Raw genomic sequence first — 20,228 nt, 5'->3', positions numbered from 1 at the left:
TTTTCATCTAGCTTGAAAAAAAATATTAGCATCTTCTTCCAAATCTACCTCTATGACATCTATCAACTTCTACTAAAAAATCTGGAAAACATGTTAAAAGTACCACCTATGAATTTTTTTTCTTTAAGCACTTCTTTCTCATACTACAGTTCCCCCATCTTAATTACTATAAACTCGGAACCAGAATTACGTAATCTCCTGTGTCACTTGACAATATTGTCATGTGTACCTTGATTCTATAAGTGACTTTATATAAATAATAGACTAGATAGAAAGCACTAAAGTTGTTTCAGGTGCTGCTATTGCTCACCTTGCCTCAGGGAACTGGTGAGGAGCATGTGCTTTATATAATACACGCTATTTAGAAAGCTTTCATATTTTGTTAAACCTGTTGCAATTGTTCTAGTAATTGTCAAAACCAGGATCATATACTCTGCATCTTTAAACAGCACAGAAGCCCCTGATAAACACTTTTTAAATGAAAACGTGCAGCTATATTGACACTATACTAGTCCAGTGTAAAATAAACAATAGTAAGGAAGGTCAAACTGGTCCCTTCTTTGGGACAGTAGAACAGAACTCTTCAGGGCGGAAGGAAGTTCATGAGTATGAGCTCTACACTGTGGTAGACACCTCATGTAGAGCTTCAGCTCTCCCTTCCACTGCAGGTGTTTGTGGAGGCAATTCCATTTTCACCCAACCCATTTCCCCACTTCATGGTCAACTCAAGCAAGCACAGTGTGAGCGCAAATACACAGTCATACATGTGAAAGTGTGCACATATATTTCCGTAGTTACTGTATCTGTGTGCTAAGCAAACCGGAGGCTATTAACAGCATTAAAGAGAATTAGAACAGGAGCAGTTATTTATTGGACAAGGCAAAGTAGCTTTGTAAGTCTTTAAACTTTCATTGGTATGGAAACTTTAATTTAAAAAACATATTTTAATTTTTTTAAATCATTTTCAAAATATCCCAAATTCTGCTTAAAAATAATGGGAAAAATGATTTCAATCAGTATTTTCTCATTTCTCAAATGTTACTTTTTTAATGTTTTAGATCTAAGATTTCCCACAACTTCCAAAACACGATGTCCGCATTAATCATCCCCTTACACCAGGATGTCTACTCTCAGCCACCCATCTCCCTGCCCCCTCAAGTGATGTTTGGAGCTGCACTTAACCAGATAAGCCTGAACATTCAACAAAAAACAAAAAAGCCATTTCTGTTGTCATGTCATTTAAGAAACTCCTCCATTTCCCAACAATAACATGGAGGGGGAGGGGGGAAAGGAAGGAATCTATCCAGTGAGGAAAACTACACAAAGAAAGGAACCATAGCTTCTGGCTTTTTACTACGAACAAGGGCAGGAGGAGGAGGAGGAGGAGATCACATTTGGGGCAGACATCTTTTCACATTTCCCAAGGGCCCAGAAGTGGGGATGGGTCCTCAGGCATTCCTGCCTTCGAAACAAAAGCCAAACGCTGGGGGAGGGAGGAAGGGCGAGTGGGAAAAGAAAGGAAGATGCACTCACTGTTTGGTTATCTTCGTATAGCTTCAAGTCATATCCACTCAGCTCCACGCAGAAAATTATTGCTGTAACTCCCTCGAAACAGTGGATCCATTTTTTGCGTTCAGATCTCTGCCCACCCACATCCACCATTTTGAAAGTCAGCTCTTTGAAGGTAAATTTATTTTCTACAATCCCTGTGGTCATGTCCCGAGAACGCAGAATATCTTCCACTGTAGGGATGTAGTCCAGTGCTGCAATCCTTTCTAGGTCATTTAAGTAGTATGCAGCATTATCCTCTAGGTGGTACTCATTGGAGCGACAGAAACACTCCTGCACGCCAGGGTCTGCCCAGAGCCGTTTCATGACTCCCAGAAGCTCAGGGGTAATCTCACCTTTGCTTTCTGCTGGACCCGTCAGGGCAAAAAGCTGCACAGCATCATATGCTCTGTCAGGATTGTGAAATTCTATCTTAAGGGTGGCTAGAGCCCGAATGATACGTGTGAGGGAGTCAATTGCATTATAGATGATCAGAGGTTTGTATTCCTTGCAAGCCTCCAGGTTAAAGCCACCACTATGAATGATTTTCATCTGCTTTACAATAGTACTCTTCCCAGAATTGCTGGTACCTAGGAGAAGGAGCTTAATCTCTCTTCGCTGCCGCTGACTTTCAGAGCGCAGGTGGCGGTCAATCCTACGGGACCGCCGCGCTGCCTCTTTCTCCTCAGAGCTTTGCCTACATCCCATGGTATAGCAGGCTGTTACAGAAGGGAAAGACTGGAGATTCTCTCAGTTTCTTCGTACCTTGAGAAAGATCTGGAGCGTCTTTCAGTTCTCGTACCAGGTACACCTTGTACAGGAAAAAAAAATCTTTATCCAATACCTGATGGTCCAAGAGGCCTGTACCACCTAATTCAGTCCCAACAGGGGAGCAAAAACATGCAGATACGCAACCACAGAAATAGTCTCTTCAGTAGATCTCATGGCACTCCCCTTTACCGTGCGTAAACAGTGGCACATGCCTGTTAATGAAAGGACACTTCCCTTTCCCACAGTTTGGCTAGATCAGTCAAATATTGTTTTCTGATCTGCATAATTATTTTGCTACCTTCTGTCCAAAGGTAAGGAGCCGCACTTTCACCTTCTCTGCTTTAGCTCGTCTTTTAATTGTATTTTCTGGTTGCTGTGGTGATGCTGCTAGACAAAGCTGAAGATCTTTTCAATGGTGCTGTACTTGTTTTGTTTCTCTTCCCCCACTTCTTCAGCTGATCCAGTTCAGCTCTGTAGATCTGCACTTTCCTCCTGACAAACATTGAGAAAAGAAATGAATGAAATGAGACTGTTTTTCTGCTGCACACAGCTCACTTTCTCCTCTTATAGACTTCTGAACCTTTTATTATCCCAAACAGAAAATACAGATGGAAAAAATGTAAAGAAAAGCAAAAATCTAATAACCCAGCAAAAGCATAGGGACAGCTGAAGCTTGCAGACCTAAGAAAATGTGGTTTCTGAACAATAGTAAATCAAATCCCCTTTTCTTTCCAGCCTTCTGTGTTTTATTATCTAAACCTACATGAAAACAAACAGTGCTGAGCTGTGTCCCAATTACTCCCTCGGCAAGAGCTTATGGCAGTGCTTTTCCTGCACAGTCCTGTTCTGACTGGTTTTCCTGAAGTAGAAAATGAGACAGACTCAGAACTACTTTTCCCAGTCTATTTATATCAATATCTGGTACTCAGATACATGTCTTCCTGCATTTTCTTCCATCTTTTCCCAAACATTTTCTTTGCACTGAACATTTAAGCAACTAAATTATGAAGGAAAAGGAGGGGATTAAGTTTGCTTCATGTTTTCTGGGAAAGGGTTCATGTAAAGGGATAGTTGCTGGTCTTGGCAGAAAAGAGCACCATACCTTTCTTCCTCTTGGAGAATATACTACTTGCTTAACGAATAAAGTGGTATTCTAGTGTAACAAACTTTAAGCTTCTTTGCATAGCAAAGCTATTGCTATTAAGCCTCCTTTCTTCCACTTTTAATACAGAAATTCTGAGGTGCAGCGATGATGAATGGTGACTACAAGGCAAGCATTTTAAACAAAACACACAAGAAACGCCATTCGAAGAAAGGGTCTACAACTTTTCAGTTAGAATAATAATTCTTTCTTAGGGGTTAAACACACTAGTTGGAGCTCTACAGAAGGCAACAAGAGGAAGCATTTACCCACAGAGGGGAAAAAACATTGCTATTAACTGACTGGTGATAGCTTGCCTCTCCTACCCAGGGCTTGCTACTCCCACTAAGCTCTGAGCACAGTGGGAACTAGAAGTCACTGCTTATCACAGATTTCACAGCTTCCAGTTCCTCATCATGTGATGGCCACAGTGCATGTCACTGGTTGTCTGCAGGCCTACTTCGGCACCTATTCTGCCATCTGCTTCATTGTGTCTAAAGGGCCTTCAGTGAGAATTTTAGTCAGCTAAGCTATATGCCATTGACATAACCTCAGAGGCAGACTTAAGAGAAAAGAAAAGTAGTCAAAACTTACTCAAGGAATATAATTTTCATTACATTTATGTAAGACTAAGCCTTCTAATTTTCATTTTCAAACATGCCCTAGATGTATTTGGAAGATGTATTTGCATGAACTTACTAGCATTTTGTTGTAGATAGGATAAAGCGCTGAAATACACAGTGACTGGAACAATTCTGCACTAGCAGGAGGAGGACAGAATGATCCAAGCTAGACTTTGAATCTCTAGGTTTAGGGAGAAAAGAAATTGTACTACAACTGCTTGTAATCCCATGTACTTCGCTTTCTCTCTTTCTTCAGCATAGCTACAGAATAGTGGGCAAGAGTTATTTCAGCACTAAAAATTAGTCATCTCTACTTAACTTTTGGGGAAAGGAATACTAGATTTAGCAATACTTCTTTTTCCTTCTCCCCGTGTCACCTACATCATGGGGCAAGATTCACTTATAYTGATATACAGCAGGACAGGGATCTCATTCCTACTCTGACCACACTAGTCTGGTTGAAAAATACATGCTTGCATTTACATGATTTCGATTTTAATATATAACATTTATATTATTAGTACGTATACATTTATTAGTACATCTTTTCTAGGATACTGTTTCATTGCTGAGAATGTCAACTCTTGTTTATCTTGCTAAAAGTCATCATCAGTGATATCCTGCTTTACCCTCCCAATAGGTGTCACTGTAGCAGAGATTAATTACAGCAAATAATAGTTTTAGCTAATATTTAAACGATTTAAACAGCAGAAAGTCTCGGGGGATTCACATATATAGGTGAGAAAATTACATCAGCTGCAGTACTGACAAAGGATTGTATGATTAAAATAAAGTTCAGCTTTTTAATTTCTTAGCATCTTAGATTTATATGAARAACTATCTTTCTTAGAATATTTATTCCAGGGTTGTGGAAATAACTGCTATAGCTACATTTTTGTTCCTCGGTCAGGTGGTAGAACCATATGTAATGATCTCAGTGCCTGATTAGCAACAGATATTGCTATTCTTGTGCTATTTATACATTAAATCTTTGTCATAGCAGGCTATCCTCATCTTAGCTTCTGTCTTCTGCCTAGCTTTCTCTCTTAACCCATCTGAAGTAACTTACAGATTTCTAATTCATGATGGACTGACAGTTGGAAACAGAGTCTGCGTGGCTGCTTTGGTATCTGGGGTCCCTATTGGTACACATCTCTGGAGTCTACAGTTAAGTAACAGCATCTTGGCACTGGACAGGTTCTTGCAGAGTAATATAGCCCTTTTCAGCACAGTTTCCAATACATATACGTGAAGGTATCTAGGAATGTGAAGTATGGGTATGCAAAAGGAGAAACAGTTATGACAATCAAGGCTGATCTTTTAACATCGGGGAAAGATGTATTCAAGACTGGACAGAGTYAACAGATGACAGTTTTGCATTTTATTTCCTGAAGTTTCCCCTGATGTTAACCCCCGAATAGTTGAGTTTGCTATCATTCACTCTTAAACACTTTTACTGATTCTATATTTATCTATATTTAGGAAATCCCTTCCTAAATCTAACCATACTTAAGGGAGCTATATAGTTGAACCAGTGTAGACACAGATAAAACTCATGACTACCAGCATGAGTCAATATAGATCAGGAGTGGTACTGCTATACAGAGGAGAGCATCATATTGTAATTGTTTGCAGCAATAATCTATTCATCTTCTCTGCTTACAGACTTCCGCACTTAGAACGCCAACTACAAAAAAGCTGAACATTCAGAAAAACAGTAGATGCAATGCACTGAATAAAAGGTGCTGCAGTGTCCCACTCATTCCTGTCAATCCTTTAGATTCCAGAACACTATGAACATACGCATTCCCAGAACAGCAGCTTGTACTCTGCTCTGAAAATCTCCAGTACAGTATTTCAACTTCACCTCTCTTTCYTGTTGCTATTTAAATCTGCCTTCTCTCTGCCTTTCTTTTCATCTCTGAACTCTAACACCTGCCCATAAATCCATCCAAAATCCACCTGCATGAAATTAATTCTACTAAAACAGGCCTTTTACAGTAACCCATTTCAAAAGTGAACCATGTCAATCTTACACCCAGTTGTTTTAAACTGATTTTGCAGTCAGTACATGAAAGTGGCTTCTTCATAATGGTTTACAGTGCTTACCTGTCTTCTCAGCCTGTACAGGCTGAAATACATGGGCAGGCTTGCAATTTAAGCATTTCAGGTAGCTTAAACTTGAGCTTGAAACCTCAAGTTTCAATCTTTTCTTCTAAATTCTCTATGTATTGCTACTACCTGGCTTAAAATTCAAAGAGTTTTAGTAATTTATCTCACCTTCCCTTTGTACTTCAGAAGGGCATTAACATATTATGAATGCATGAAGAACAGATCAATCAGCAGAAAATTAAAACAATAGCATACATATTAATAGAAYGGTAAGTAATATAACCTTACTTCTTCTGCTCAAAGATATGAACAGGAAAATCCTCCAACAAAGTGAGGAGCTATACTTTCTTAACATAATTAGTTTTGTCCAATGGTCATAGGAGATGAGAACTAATTGTGGAGGAAGCTATGTTTCTTAATGAGTGACTTTCTAGCCTTACAGAGAAAGTGAAATGACTGTATTAAATATTGGGCCAAATTCTTATTTTATAATACCAAAATTAGAGTTAGCTCCATTAGTCATGCTTATTCCAACATGTTCAGCATATTTTAAATCAGTTTTGCTTTAAGTTCTCATCCTCAGAGGTTTCATTTTCACATTATTGACCGGACCACTGGTCCAAGCTTCTGTGGCATTTTCTACACATCTCAGTGACCAAAAATGAAAAATTTTGCTAGAAGCACATATAGAACCATCTCTCTTCTCCCCTCCACATTTGCAAGAARCAAGAATACATATTCCTTCCAAAGCATCAATAGTTATGATAAATCTGGAGATGTTATGCCCATATAAAATAAGCAGATTTTTTTAAACCATAGGCAATTATTGAGGCCAATAACATATGACAAAGAGTTTGGTAGACAGTCATTTTCAAGGAGGATGATTATTTTTAGACAGTTTGTATATTCTACAGAGTATTTCTTGTTGCACATTTCTACAACACAGACATTCAMATGAGATTCAGATGCATCACTCATACTCCACATTGTGTTACGTATCAGCTATCYGGCTTGCCGTTCGTTAATATGTTTGCTACAGAAAAGGATGAAATAGCACCTCTGTGTTGCAGAAAGTACCACAATTACATAAACACCATGTTTTTGCAAATGAGTTTTACAGGACTAAATTTCCATTTTCTTGGCATCTAGTCATTCCTATTGCATAAATTCCTAAGATACTTAGATACCACTGTTTTGAGTAGAAATACAATGAGGTTGTTATATTATTGCTTTGTAGAGTAGTAATGATACCATGTATGAATMGTTTACTACAATAAGAAAGTTTGATTTAAATAAGTTTTCCCACATAACTGTGAAAAGTGTTTCCACATCCTTCGTTACATATGACAAAAAAGCCAAAAAACAAAATAAAATAAAAAAGCTGCAAGAGGAGTTCATTTAGAGCGTGTGAATGTGACTGATGAGCTCATCACATTAATGGATATGATTTGCTGTTCGCAGGAGATGATGTGTTTCAATTTAAGACCCAAATTGTTTATATCCAGAATGGAGTGTAGAACAGCTTGAATAACTGCATAAACATATATACGTTCTCATTCTATATATATATATATACATATATATATATATATATATATGTTGGCTGTCTGATTTCCTTATGACATTTACACACTTTTATGCAGAAGTCTTTCAGAGCCCTGCAAGTTCTGCTGCTGACCCTTCTTCCTCTGCATTCAGATTTTATTTGAGGATGGAGAGTTTTCCCCTAGAATTCAYGAATTCAAGTTTACTGGCACCAAAGTAGCTAGGATAACATGTGTATATGCTAATCAAGCCCATTCTGAAATTCAGCTTGTTATCATCTTTTTACCATCCAATTCCTACTTCTTAGAAAAACAATAACTGTAAAGGCTTTATACTATTGTGTCACTATGTTTTACTGTCTTGGCTGAATAAAGATGAAATTTCTCTCACCAGTTTTATTTTTTCTCGAAACATACTCAAAATATAGGAAAATAAAACAGTCTCGATTTTCTATTTTTTAAGATCAGATTTCATATTAAAAATCAAGCATTTAATGGCTGTAAGTTTCTACTTGGAAAAAAAATCAGTTACTTTAATAGAAGGCCCTATCACTTCTTTCAGTATGTACTTTTCTCTCTAAACTTTGTTTAGAAATCTTAATCTGAGTGACCACATTACATCATATATGCACATCTAAACTAATGTATCTGCCTTCCACTGATAACTGAAGCTACTCAGAATGTTAAGATTTTTTTTTCTTTTTAAATTAAGTCTGATGATAGATGTGAGCTACCTTGTCATGACTAAAACGGCTAGTTCTTCCCACAAAATTAACATGCCCCAAATCTTACATTAACAGGGGTCTACTTCTGTTATCAAAGAAGTAATGCCAAAAAGTWCATTTCTGGAAAGGGAAGGATACTTGAGCCAAATGCTGCACTGATATATAAGTCTGTTGAAGCCCATTTAACTGGGCAGGCAGTTTGGTACTAGCAAACACTTCAACCCATACTTTTATAGCCAATAAAACCAGTCATTCTTGTTGCTTTCCTATCTAGCACTACTTGTTGCCCCAACCCAATCACTTCAGTCTTTTTCCAGCTGATCTGTGTCTTTGCAATAATAAACCCTTAAACCCTTGTCTAAGCACGTCCCCTGCTAACTGAGGAGGAGACAAGGGAACCAACCCCACCCTGTCTGCTTCCCAAAGGGAATTCTCATGTTGCAGTTACTGCTGGCACTTTACCAGGGAAAGCAGACTTACACGATCTGCCTTGAAAGATGGTCCCTCTCCAAAGATTTTATTGAGAGGAGCTGGCTGCTAGGCTGAGGATAAGACCAGTGAGGGTTACTTTCACAGCGAATGTAGAGACGGCACCCAGAGTGCTGTGAGCAGCGGAAGTCCAGCTGGCACTGTAGACACACCACTATATTCTGTCCCAAATGCAAGTGCTACTATTAGTCACATATTTAGCTTAACCCTCCTCGAACACTGAGCTTTAGGAGCCAAACCTTACTCGATTCTCTGTATAGAGAACCATTCCAATAAGCCAAGTCCTGCATATAATTTTTCCCAGCAGAATATAATTTAAGAAAGTGACGTGAATTTCAAAGAGTTGAGGCAAAAAGATTTCCACAGAAATTTTAGATACAGTTGCCAGCAATCTCAGATACTTGCTGCAGTATCCAGTATTACAGAATATATACTGCCGGAGAAGAGGGGGGGAAAAAAAAAAAACAACTTACCTAAGCTGCACTTTTCTARCTTACTGATTCTGACTGCTTCTTTTTCCTTGCTTATCTACACTCACAGGTTGAATTGGTTTAAACAGGATGCTGCACCTTAAATTTGAAAGTAACAGAACTGCCTATTTGAGTACTTACCCATGTAGCAGCGAAGCAAATACAAGCAAATCTAGCAAAAAGTAACAGCACACACCTAACACTAGGAAGTGGTAACCTAAACCAATGTAATCAGCATTTCCAGTGACTGTACATGTCCACAGAGGATTCCAGCAATTTAAATATGACACTTTAGCAAAATCTCATTTTCACGAGTTTTATGTTCAATCACATCTTGCACTATTAATGGAAAGAGAAAAGACATGAGGGAATATGATATGTATCAGGAAATCCCCAAGACAGTTTACTGAGGAAGTCAAGAGCTCTACTATGCAGACATGGCTTTGAGAGAAAACAAGGCTAATAARGAATGGGGAAGTCAGTTCAGAAGAGCAACCAGAAAGAGGCCCAAATATTCATGCATATAAATACAAAGATGAAAATTTTATTCTGTAGTAAGTGGACTCTAATCTACTATACAATAACTAGTATAATAACTTATGTGAAACTGTTATTAAAACACAGGCCACAGGCATCCTACTAACATTCTCCTTAGACAATCACTTAAATCTGAAAGAAGGGGAAGAATTAAAAGCTTACAAAGGAAAAAAAAATATAAAACAAGACTATGATTTTCTCTTAATGAAACCTTTCATATGCAAATTTGATAGTCAGCCAACTGCAATAAAAAGTAGTACTATCTTATTTATGTTGCTGTTTTCACTTGCTTAAAACCCTGGGAAACTATTTTCACTGAAAAAGCTGCATCGCATATCTACTTCTAAAAAATGTTTGGAGAAAGTTGTCAGTCAAAAAGACAAGGGCATTTCTGAACACAGCACTTGAGAAAAATGAATTGTTCTGTCCACACTGAAAGAAATCAGAAAAATCTTTCTTTACARTTATGCTAAGCATCCACACTTTGAGCCAGGACATGAAATTCAACAGATGATGAGCTTTACGGTATGGATGTGCCCCTTGCCATTTGCACAAAACAGGAAGTTAAAGTCTAAGTTAGATTTTAAAATTTTAGTTACAGCTAAAGTAGAGAATGATTCAATTTCAATAAAAGAATTGATAGGTAAGGGTAATTGGACTAGCATTTCTAGCTAAGGCGAGAAGAGAAGATATAGGAAAGAAAAGATTTTATACTRAGGAAGAACCTACAATCTACATCCACTAGAGCATCTTTTTCTCCAAAGCCAGGAGCATAATGCAAAGTTACTGAATCTGATCATTCATKTTTTGCCTGCAAGTATTTATGAACTTCAGTGGCATTTCCTCTATCTTTCCACATATAGGATAAAAACCTACTGGTTATTGGTGTTGTTCGCTCTTATCCTTGAATGTAATAGTTTCAACTTTGCAGATGAGTTGTACAGATATCAATATAATATGATAGAATTAAGTTTATTTTGTTTAAAAAATATTTTGGGAAATTTAAGAAATCTTAGAAGGACATTAGGGATGAACGTTCAAGTACGCAAAAGCCATATGTACAAGTTAGAGCAAAGATTTTAATTACATATTTATACTCTATAATCCCATCCAAAAACACTGGATGGATCTGATCTAATATTCAAACAAGAGGGCATAGCAAAGGAAGCTGTKGTCTTTTGTGGCCTGTTTGTTACAGCAGTTAAAAAAATGTGTATGTTATTAGTCAGATGACTGAAGAAAGAAGTGATGGCGTCATCGTTAGAACAGCTGAATGCTGGGCTGGACTACTAACTCTTCTGTCATGGTGGTGGTTTGTKATGTTAATTAACTGGCTTAAAGCCCATCTTTTCAAAGATGATCACTGCTCCTGGTTTTCATTTCTTAGATGCCCAACTTGAGATCCTATCTGTGACCAGAAAAAATACAAAACTATATATATAAATTGGCATCAATGGTAGCTAAGTTTTACATATTCAAATACTATGTGATGCTCTGTAACCTCACAAAGAAAGAATTCTACATGATCTTGCTTGATATCTATCTAAAAGTGGGACCTCATCTCCCTTTTACCTCCRAGATGAATTAATGTTTGTGTAATATATATCATAATGAGAATAATAGCAACGCCCATGAAAAAGTTAACATTCATAGCATAGTCTAGCTAAAATATAATACRTGTTAAGACCACACAAAGCAACAGAAGCTGTTGAATAAAGAAAGGGATTTTTAAAGGAAAAGTCAAATAAGGTAATTAAAAACAGACATAAATGTACACACAAGCAGGTATGTGCACACACTCAATGTAATCAAGCTCACCAAGGAAGGTATTAGGACAATGATAAAATTTAATTCAGAAACCATACACCCAGAGCAGGGGATGAGGGGAAGGGCATTGACCAACACTAGTGCTATGATGTGAGCTCCCCATTATCACCAGTATACCTTCCAGAAAGACAACTAGCAAATCTATTAAGTTCTCCTCTGCTGATTCTCACTGTGATTTTTATAGAAATACTCAGATCTGTAGATTAAACCTCGGCTCAGCTATCAGAATTGCCCCTCAGGGATACATAGTAGAAGAAGGTTTTACATGGAAATACTAGAAAACACAGATAAAATAATTTGTGACTATTAGTTGTAGTCATAGRCCTATCTGTAAATAATCTAGACATAACTGATAGGTTTTCTGCAGTAAGATATTGCAATCAATTATATATCCATAAGGTTAAACAGCACACCTTCCACTATTGTATGGGAAACATCCAACAAACTTCAGGCAGTATCAAAATGCAAATTATGCTAGTCAGTAGTAACCAATAGCTAAATATATCACCCCGTCAAAATTTAGCATGCAGATTTGGTCCTAGATTTAGGGAAACRTAACTCATCAAAACAAATATTGCTATAACTCAAGTATTAAACCTCTGCTTTTATAAAGCTAAGTTGTCCTTTTTAGTTAACAAGGCTGAMGTTTGCACCAGCTCATCTAAGATCAAGACCGCATTAGAATACAAGAACCTCTTAGTTACTATTCTTTTAACTACACGCACCCCGCTTAATTCAGCGGAACAAACCTCTACAGCATTAATACCTAAACGCTATCACCACTTCGCAGGCATTTAAATCATGACCTGYTTTAGCAACTCTAGACAACCACAAGCTATTGTGAAACATTGTGGGGGGCAGGAGGAGCAACCAGTACATAATACCAACAGGTTCCTGAACAGAGAAGGGAGGGGAAAAAAAAAAAACCCCACACAGTTCTATTCCGAGTTGCATTGAGRAAAATCTGGAGTAGCGTCAGTGGCTGCGTGTGGAGCTGCTTGTGCTTCATCTCATTTTAACKAAGAGTGGAATCACCTTCAGCTGTCGTTTTAGAATTGACCTTCAGACTTCCGTAAAGAATGAAATATTACAAGAATATTACCACGGATCTCCAGCAGGTGTGCAGAAAAGCCTGACTGCTAGACAAGGGAGAGAAGCGACACATAGCAGCTGCTGTAGGGATGTACACACATCAGATTAAAAATATCGGATGTACACACATCAGATTAAAAATATCGGATGTACACACATCAGATTAAAAATATCGGAACAAAGCAACAAATCAAAGTAGTAGCCATGCGGTGCCAGTGTCAGGTCTTTGTAAGCACCTCAGGTGATCACAGTAGTGCAGGTTATGGCTTCATAAGGGTTGCTTTCTAGTATTTACCCTGTGCTACTGTAGTTCGTAGGTGGGCCATTCATGAACTAAGACTCACATATCAAGTTTCCAATATACCCACAGAAAAAAAAGGACTGCTGGTCCAGGAATCTTTCAGAACTTAAAGAGGTGGCTAGTACACATTGAGTCTGGTCATGAATAGAGTGGCAAATTTGCTATTGCTCACCCAACCTATTACACACAATACCTTATGAAAACATAAGGAAGTTTTTGCAGTTATCACAGCAAAATCAAGTTTAAAAGAGATTTGAAACAAGRTAACAATATAGCCTTGTAGAAGGACATTTCTGTCATAGTGCATGAAAGGCCATATACAAAAGCAAAAACATGCTTGTTTTAGACTGTTCCAGTGACAAATATGAACTAATCATAAGTCAAAATCAGAATTTCAGCAGTAAGAATGTGAGAGACTGGGTACAGACAATAGTGCCTTGAAGACAGTAAGTTTGTCTGATGTGATAGGRGAAAGGCAGCCAGTGACGATTCAAAGATAGCAGCTATAGTCCAATCAACAAGGCAAGGAAGAGGTGTCTCAGTAAGTGGGACCATAGAAACACTGCAAGTTTTATATGTGGTGGTGAATAGGACAGTATCTTTGAGATATTATACAGAAACAAATCAGCACGGTTCTGCTTGAATATTAAGAGGAAAAAAAACAGGAGAGGCAAAGATTAAGACAAAGAATGAAAGACAATAAAGACACAAAAGCTAGGATAAGACTTCTGGGGTAAATTGAAAGGGTATATCAAGACAGAAGCTAATAAACTTCTCTATCCATGAAGAGAGCAGGGAAGGGAAGGGATGGAGATAGACAAAGGAAAGACAAGCTGAGATGAGAATATGGGCACATCATATTCTGTCACATTGAAAAAAATCAGCAAAAGCTGTGCAGAGGGGGAAGGTGGCTGGTAGGAAATGGTTGAGGAGTCATTCAGAAGAGGTAAAGTTAGGCTTGCACGTATGGAATTCAATCACTCTAGGGCAGTCGGGGAGAAAAGAGAATAAATCCATGGCGAAAGAAGTCAGCTGGCTCATCAGATTTCTGCCAAAATGGTTTTCTTGRAGAAAAGCCATTCCTGAGAGTAAATCAGGATTGGCAGTTGGCAAGATAGACCTTATAATGGAAGAAAGAGCAAAAGCTTTGGGAAGAGGAAAACAAAACACAAAAATCAATTTCAGTAGTGAATACTGAAGTCAGAAAGGTTGAGTGAGTGCATGCAAGAGCATGATTGGGATGGATTTGCAATGCGATAGTTAAAGCTGGGAACTAAGCAACAGGAAACAAGTAATGTTTCACAGAGAGCAAATCCAGGAAACCATGGTGAATCGAAGAACAGAAAAACAGACATAGGCTGGATGAATTGAGTATGCTAGAGCTGCAGGTTATCAACATAAGCCAGAATCACAGAAAAGTAGCATAGGAAATTTATGCAATGACATAAAAGGAGTTCAGAGACAGTATCTCATAGGAAGGATGATAGGAGAGAGCATCATGATACAGGTAGAATATCACAGAGCCAGTCAAAATGAAAAGGAGTAGGAGAGGAAAGCAAGACTGTGAAAGAATAAAGCCAATRGTCTTTATGATGGTCTAATCATAGAAAACTTGACAAACCTCATRGGGCCTCACAGCAAGACAGAAGTGGATAAAAAATGATGTTTTTAAGACAAAAAGAGAAAGAAGGGAAGAAAAGATCTAGAATATCACCCTAAGAGAGCCAGGGCTATTATCAACAATGAATGTGGTAGGTAAGGTAAAGAGAGATTTCCACCCTTGGACCACATATAAAAACAATACAAATCGTATCAGAGGGAACCTTTGGATTTCCTAGGTTCCATCTTAGCAACTCAAGTTAAACATGATTTTATCTACAGAAGGGGAGATGAGGAATGAAAGAGGTATTAGACCACAGCCCAGAGCAAAAAAATCCCAAGAGGCTAAATGAGATCCACAGTGCTCTCTGAAGTGTGACTCATGGGAGAGGACGTACATGCTACCAAGCATAGACTACAGCGGCAGCCTACGCCTGGTCTCATTCTGCTTCTCTTTTGATATGCAGAAGCTTTGACAGCTTTACAATCCTGCTGCATGCAAAAGCTTCAGCAGGTGCATTTCAGACAGCTGAGCCATTACCACAATTGCTCTTTCTCTAATCTGAAGAAAAATTTTTCCCCCTCCTCTAAACAGAATTTGAAGGAAGTTGTCCATGCTCCAATTTTTATATTAAATTACTCTGAATCCAGTCCAAAAAGACAGATATATACTACAAAACCCAGCACTGTAACCAGAAACATTTAACATACAAGTGTGGTTTTCTACAACGGCTAAGTAGTTCCTAGTTTCAAGGTCTAAACTGGCTCTTTTCTGTATGACATTTTGCTTTGCCCTCAAAATGCATTAGCCTAGTTGTAGCTACCTTAGGTAACTGTATACAGCACTACTTTGCACAGGGTAGATGCATTGCTTAGTGCCTCTAACAGAGCTTAAGCAAACTTCTGTTATCAGAGTGAAGAACTGTGATTCTACCTTCTCATCCTCCCTGAGTACTTAGTAGCTCCTTAACCCTGGAAAGCCTCTTTAGATGCTTTTATCTTGCTGGTCTGAAAATTCTTAAGCAAAGGAGCATTCCACAACATGCTTTCCCCAAAACTGTCCTTGTTTAAGCTGCTAGATGCCTAACTCCTTTCTGAACAGCACAGGGAACCAAAGTGGGACTTTCAGTTCCCTGGGCAGACTCATTTCTCCCCACAGGCACAAAGCACACCCAATCACACTAATGATACAGTGGTGTGTTTAGGCTAGGGAGAGCAACCTTCATTCTTTCTGCTGAAACTAGGTCACTCTGCAAGAAGGAATGCAAGAGAAGTGGGGCCAGGGAGCACGAGTCTCCAGCTTGACAGATTAATCAATAGCTAGACAGGCATAACAAAAAAAATATATTAACTTCAGCTCATTTTGCGCATGAATTAGTACTACAAATGAGTTTAGTCTTGGATGATAAAGGATTCTGTTCAGGCTTAAATTCAGTTCCAAATTTTCAACTATCATTAGATCCATTCTCTCTTGCAAATTAGGTATGCCTTGCTGGGATATTTTATTGGAGGAGATTTCTACATATTTTTTCCTGCACAAGACTTCACCAGAACTAAAGCTTGTTGCATCCTTTGGATTATGTGAATCAAGGAACAAGATACTCCTAARCTATCTAGAAATAAATCTTCTTTCTCTCCTCCACCATTTTCCAAGCTTTGTTTTTGTACTTAAGATCAGAAATTGATGATTTACTAATACCATTATCTTTCATTCAATTTAAAAGTGAATTTACGGACTCTCAACATAGGAATTGTCCATTGGTCTTGCTAATAAATTAAGTCTTTAATAAGTAATTGTAATCAGGAAAAACTTGGAAGGTCCCACATTTTTCATAAAAAGTCTGAAAGTTCTAATACTGTACCAATAATTTGTTTTCTAGAATTCCRGTCTTGTGCTACAAAACTTTTTTTCATAAGCAAAATTAAGCTGAATGTTTGCAGTTAATTTCACCAGATTTTTAACCTTTTGCTATGTAACTCCAYGTCACACACTGCACTCAAAAAATGGTTTAGTCATTCAAAAGGTAAAAATGCAGTCAACACCCATATGTTCAATACGTGCTTGAGTAGTGCTCCACACATAGGAGCTGAAAGACTATTGCCATGGATCTCCACCATTCCCAATAACCACCTTTCCTTTGAAGTTCTATACAAACTAAGTTCTTTTTCACTCACTGTGAAGCTYAAAGGCCTTGGTAGGTATCATGATGCATCAGCTTCTTTAGCTGACACACTCCCTCCACCAACATACCTCAGAAAAACACAAAACAACAACAAAATTGCTACAACCATRAAAAAACTAATATTCTCTTCAAGGCTTGACAGCTGCTTGGGTTTCCCTTTAGTCTGTCCTGGGTCTCTGCTTTCTAATTYCCTCTCCCTGAATGATCATCCCTTCCTTACCAGCTGCAGTCACTGAACCACAAACCCACCACAAGGAGCCAGTCTCCTCTGGCTCTGTGCCGACTCTGGCAGCTCCTAACCAGTGGGATTAGGAGGACTCCTGCTAGCTTCTTACATTAAGCATGCTTTGAACATTGAAGGACACTGGAGTGGTTAAGTTCATTTCACTCAACTTTAAGAATTCCTTTTATRAGCAAATTGGATGCAGACAAAGTGAGAGAAGGTGCCGGTTTAACTATCTGAAGAGTCTGAATGCCAAATTTATCCACAGAAAGCAGTTAAAAGAGCAGTGTAAGCATCTCTAGTGATACTCCCAGTGTGTTTTTGCAGCTCACTGCTTGGAGAGCACTGAGTTTCTTAAATAAAGTCAGCTTTTATTCTTGTTCAACCTTGTTTCTCTTCTGAGATCAAGAAAATTTCTAGTTGGCACTAAATAAGACTGCAATATGAGCTTAGGAAATCCATTTAAGTAGTTTTAAAGAAAAGGCAGCTTACAATAATAKAGCATGAAGCAACACTTTTGGGTGAGAAGATTCATAGTTTCTCCTCAGCAGAGTAAGTACCACTGCTGACAGTACGTCATTGTGGTTGTAATCATTCCGTTAAAGGCTTTCAGTTGACTTCAGTGGGGATAGARGTGAGCCTGTATCCTGTTCTGAACAGGATGAAAGTAAACGTAATGATTTGTAGTCAAAAATACTGCAGCTAGAATACTAAATTTTCATCAGAAAAAMCGTTTGCAGTGCTAGCACTTAAGTATGTAATACATGATTCACACTCTTCTTGTGGATGGAGATCCACACTAAAATAACACACACACTTAGAAGTCTTTAATAATGGTAGACATGAAATTGGATAGCCAAACTTTCAGCTCCCTGTTTCTCTATGATCTCATCTGTGTTAGCATATTATTCGTAGATACGGAAGCATGATTGGTGTCAAAGTGTGTTTTCAAGTTAACTTCTATCTATACGCAAACATTCTAAGGCTGGCCTCTGTTGGCATTCTACCGTGCAGAAGTGTTTGTTTATAGGTTTAATATATATGTCAAGTACTGAAGACAAACTTGACCATACAGATTTTGAGTTATGCTATTTTAAGTCTGTATATAGTTATCTTTTCCCCAAACCTGAAACATACATGCAATAGTTGGATTCTTTTGTTGTGAGAGAGAAGGTAAAATTCAATCCAATTTTGTCTTGTTRCATCTTTTGTTATTTTTCAGCTCTGCTTTAGTAATTGAACAGCTATTACTAGTATTGGAATAGGGCAGGCAATTGTAGCTATGGATTTTGTAACATGTACTGATGATTCACTCTGTGTTCTGTAAACACTGCAACTACTCGTGAATATTTTTGAGGTAATTACTACTCCTATTCAAATTTGAGTTGCATACAAGCACATCTTAAGAATGCAAATGTTATTTCTCCCACCATTACAAGTTTTTTTTTTTTTTTTAAATTCCCTCTAGTCATCATGCGACCACTGTTTCTGCATTTTCTCTAAAACTCATGACATTTTTTTTTTTTAAATTCCCTCTAGTCATCATGCGACCACTGTTTCTGCATTTTCTCTAAAACTCATGACAGTATCTTCAGTAGTTACTTACACCTAAAGTTCGTCTGCAAATAATCTGCCCTCCTTCTGTCATACAAGCTCTCCTAGATTAAGGAAAGAAAAGATTCCCTTTCCTATCACTCCTTAACTAGCATTTTCCTCTCCTCTTTGAGGTACCTAACTAATCTTTTCACCATTTTGTGATCCACCACTTTTCACTTATTTCCTTTAAAGTAGGCCCTTGAGTCMAATACTGAGAACTTACAGGTTATGATGCTGCATACATGATTTGCYGCTACTGTTAACAGTAATAAAGATTGTGGTCTTGCGTTGTTGTTCTGCGTTGTTCTCCTAGCAGCTTAAGTGAGAGTTTCACAAACCAAGTAAATGCACAACTACACCCATGCAGTACAAGTCTTAACAGCAGCATTTCAAATGGCTCTTTGTAGTATTTGTAGAAATWTGTACATTTGTAGTATTACTAGAAAAATATTTGTGGTACTACTGTATCATACTACTAACATGGCAGGCATCTGAAATTCTACCGCTGAGAAGAAGTCATAGCTTCCTAACTGCAGCTAGTGTTGTATAGTTAGTGTATGCACTTCATGCATATAAAATAAGTTAAAAGAAGCCATTAACTTAGCATTTTATTTCTTTTTGCTCATTAAACACCTGCTGCTGATGCAGTCACAAAAACAACTGTGAAAAACAGTCATATATCTGAGGTAAGAAATAATACGCATGCTAGAGGTTAAACAGATGCTCACAATATATCCATACCTCAGCATAGAGGTCATGCACAAATTTCTAACAGTACAAAAGATACTGCAACTAGATGGATTCCRGCTTCCATATTAGCACCAAAAAATCACCAAATAGGTTTACCATCTAGGGGTCAATAGCCATGACACAAAGCAGAGCAACAGCTCATCTTGAAAACTATTTTAAGAAATTACRAAGACACCTCACAATCTGGTCAGACAACACACACAGGATTCATGTCTTCAGTAATCTGTTTTCAGATAGCCCTAGTTAAGTATTACACAAATTCTTTCCTGATAAYTACTTGTAGCCTTCCAGGATAATTATGAACAAAAGTATGTATTTTGGTATAGTCAATTCACAGCATACCTCAAGTTTTTTTTAGACTGAGGTGCCAGAGTTAATGTTGTAACTAGGAAGAGATARCAAAAAGATCATGCCTCCTAACATCTTCTGTGACTTCTAAACCGCTTTGATCCCTTCCCTGTTGTGAGGGTGAAATTTCCTCACAAGATGCATCTTAGAAGTAACATGAGAATAACTCATTATCTAACATCAACTCAGAATTCTAGGAATACTGTAAAGTGACGCACATAACATTCCTCCTTACCTACTGAGCTTAGGAAGACACCTCACAAGGTATCTTCTTACCTCCAGCAAAAACAGGTAAATGAAGGAAAGGCTAAATAGTTCACAGCTGCCTGTTTAGTGGGTGGTTTTGTTT

The 20,228-nt window shown here is 37.9% G+C and overlaps 2 protein-coding genes across 2 annotated transcripts in view; one reads left to right on the top strand and one right to left on the bottom strand.

Annotated features, from left to right (window-relative positions):
* GNAZ (G protein subunit alpha z) overlaps positions 1-2,370 on the bottom strand; it is a 36,028-nt gene extending 33,658 nt beyond the window's left edge. Inside the window, exon 1 of the mRNA XM_085305806.1 lies at positions 1,534-2,370. Coding sequence (XP_085161932.1) covers positions 1,534-2,256 — 723 coding nt within the window. The 5' untranslated portion in view covers positions 2,257-2,370. The remainder of the gene's footprint in view (positions 1-1,533) is intronic.
* The window catches only part of RSPH14 (radial spoke head 14 homolog), a 95,060-nt gene that overhangs the window by 48,866 nt on the left and 25,966 nt on the right, over positions 1-20,228 (top strand). The gene's annotated exons all lie outside the window — the stretch shown is intronic.

This window comes from Rhea americana, unplaced genomic scaffold, assembly GCF_003343005.1.
Source record: "Rhea americana isolate MKP2758 unplaced genomic scaffold, rheAme1 scaffold_227, whole genome shotgun sequence".
NCBI lineage: Eukaryota > Metazoa > Chordata > Aves > Rheiformes > Rheidae > Rhea > Rhea americana.
Note: the sequence above shows the minus strand (reverse complement) of the source record. Positions and strands in the feature narration are given on the sequence as shown.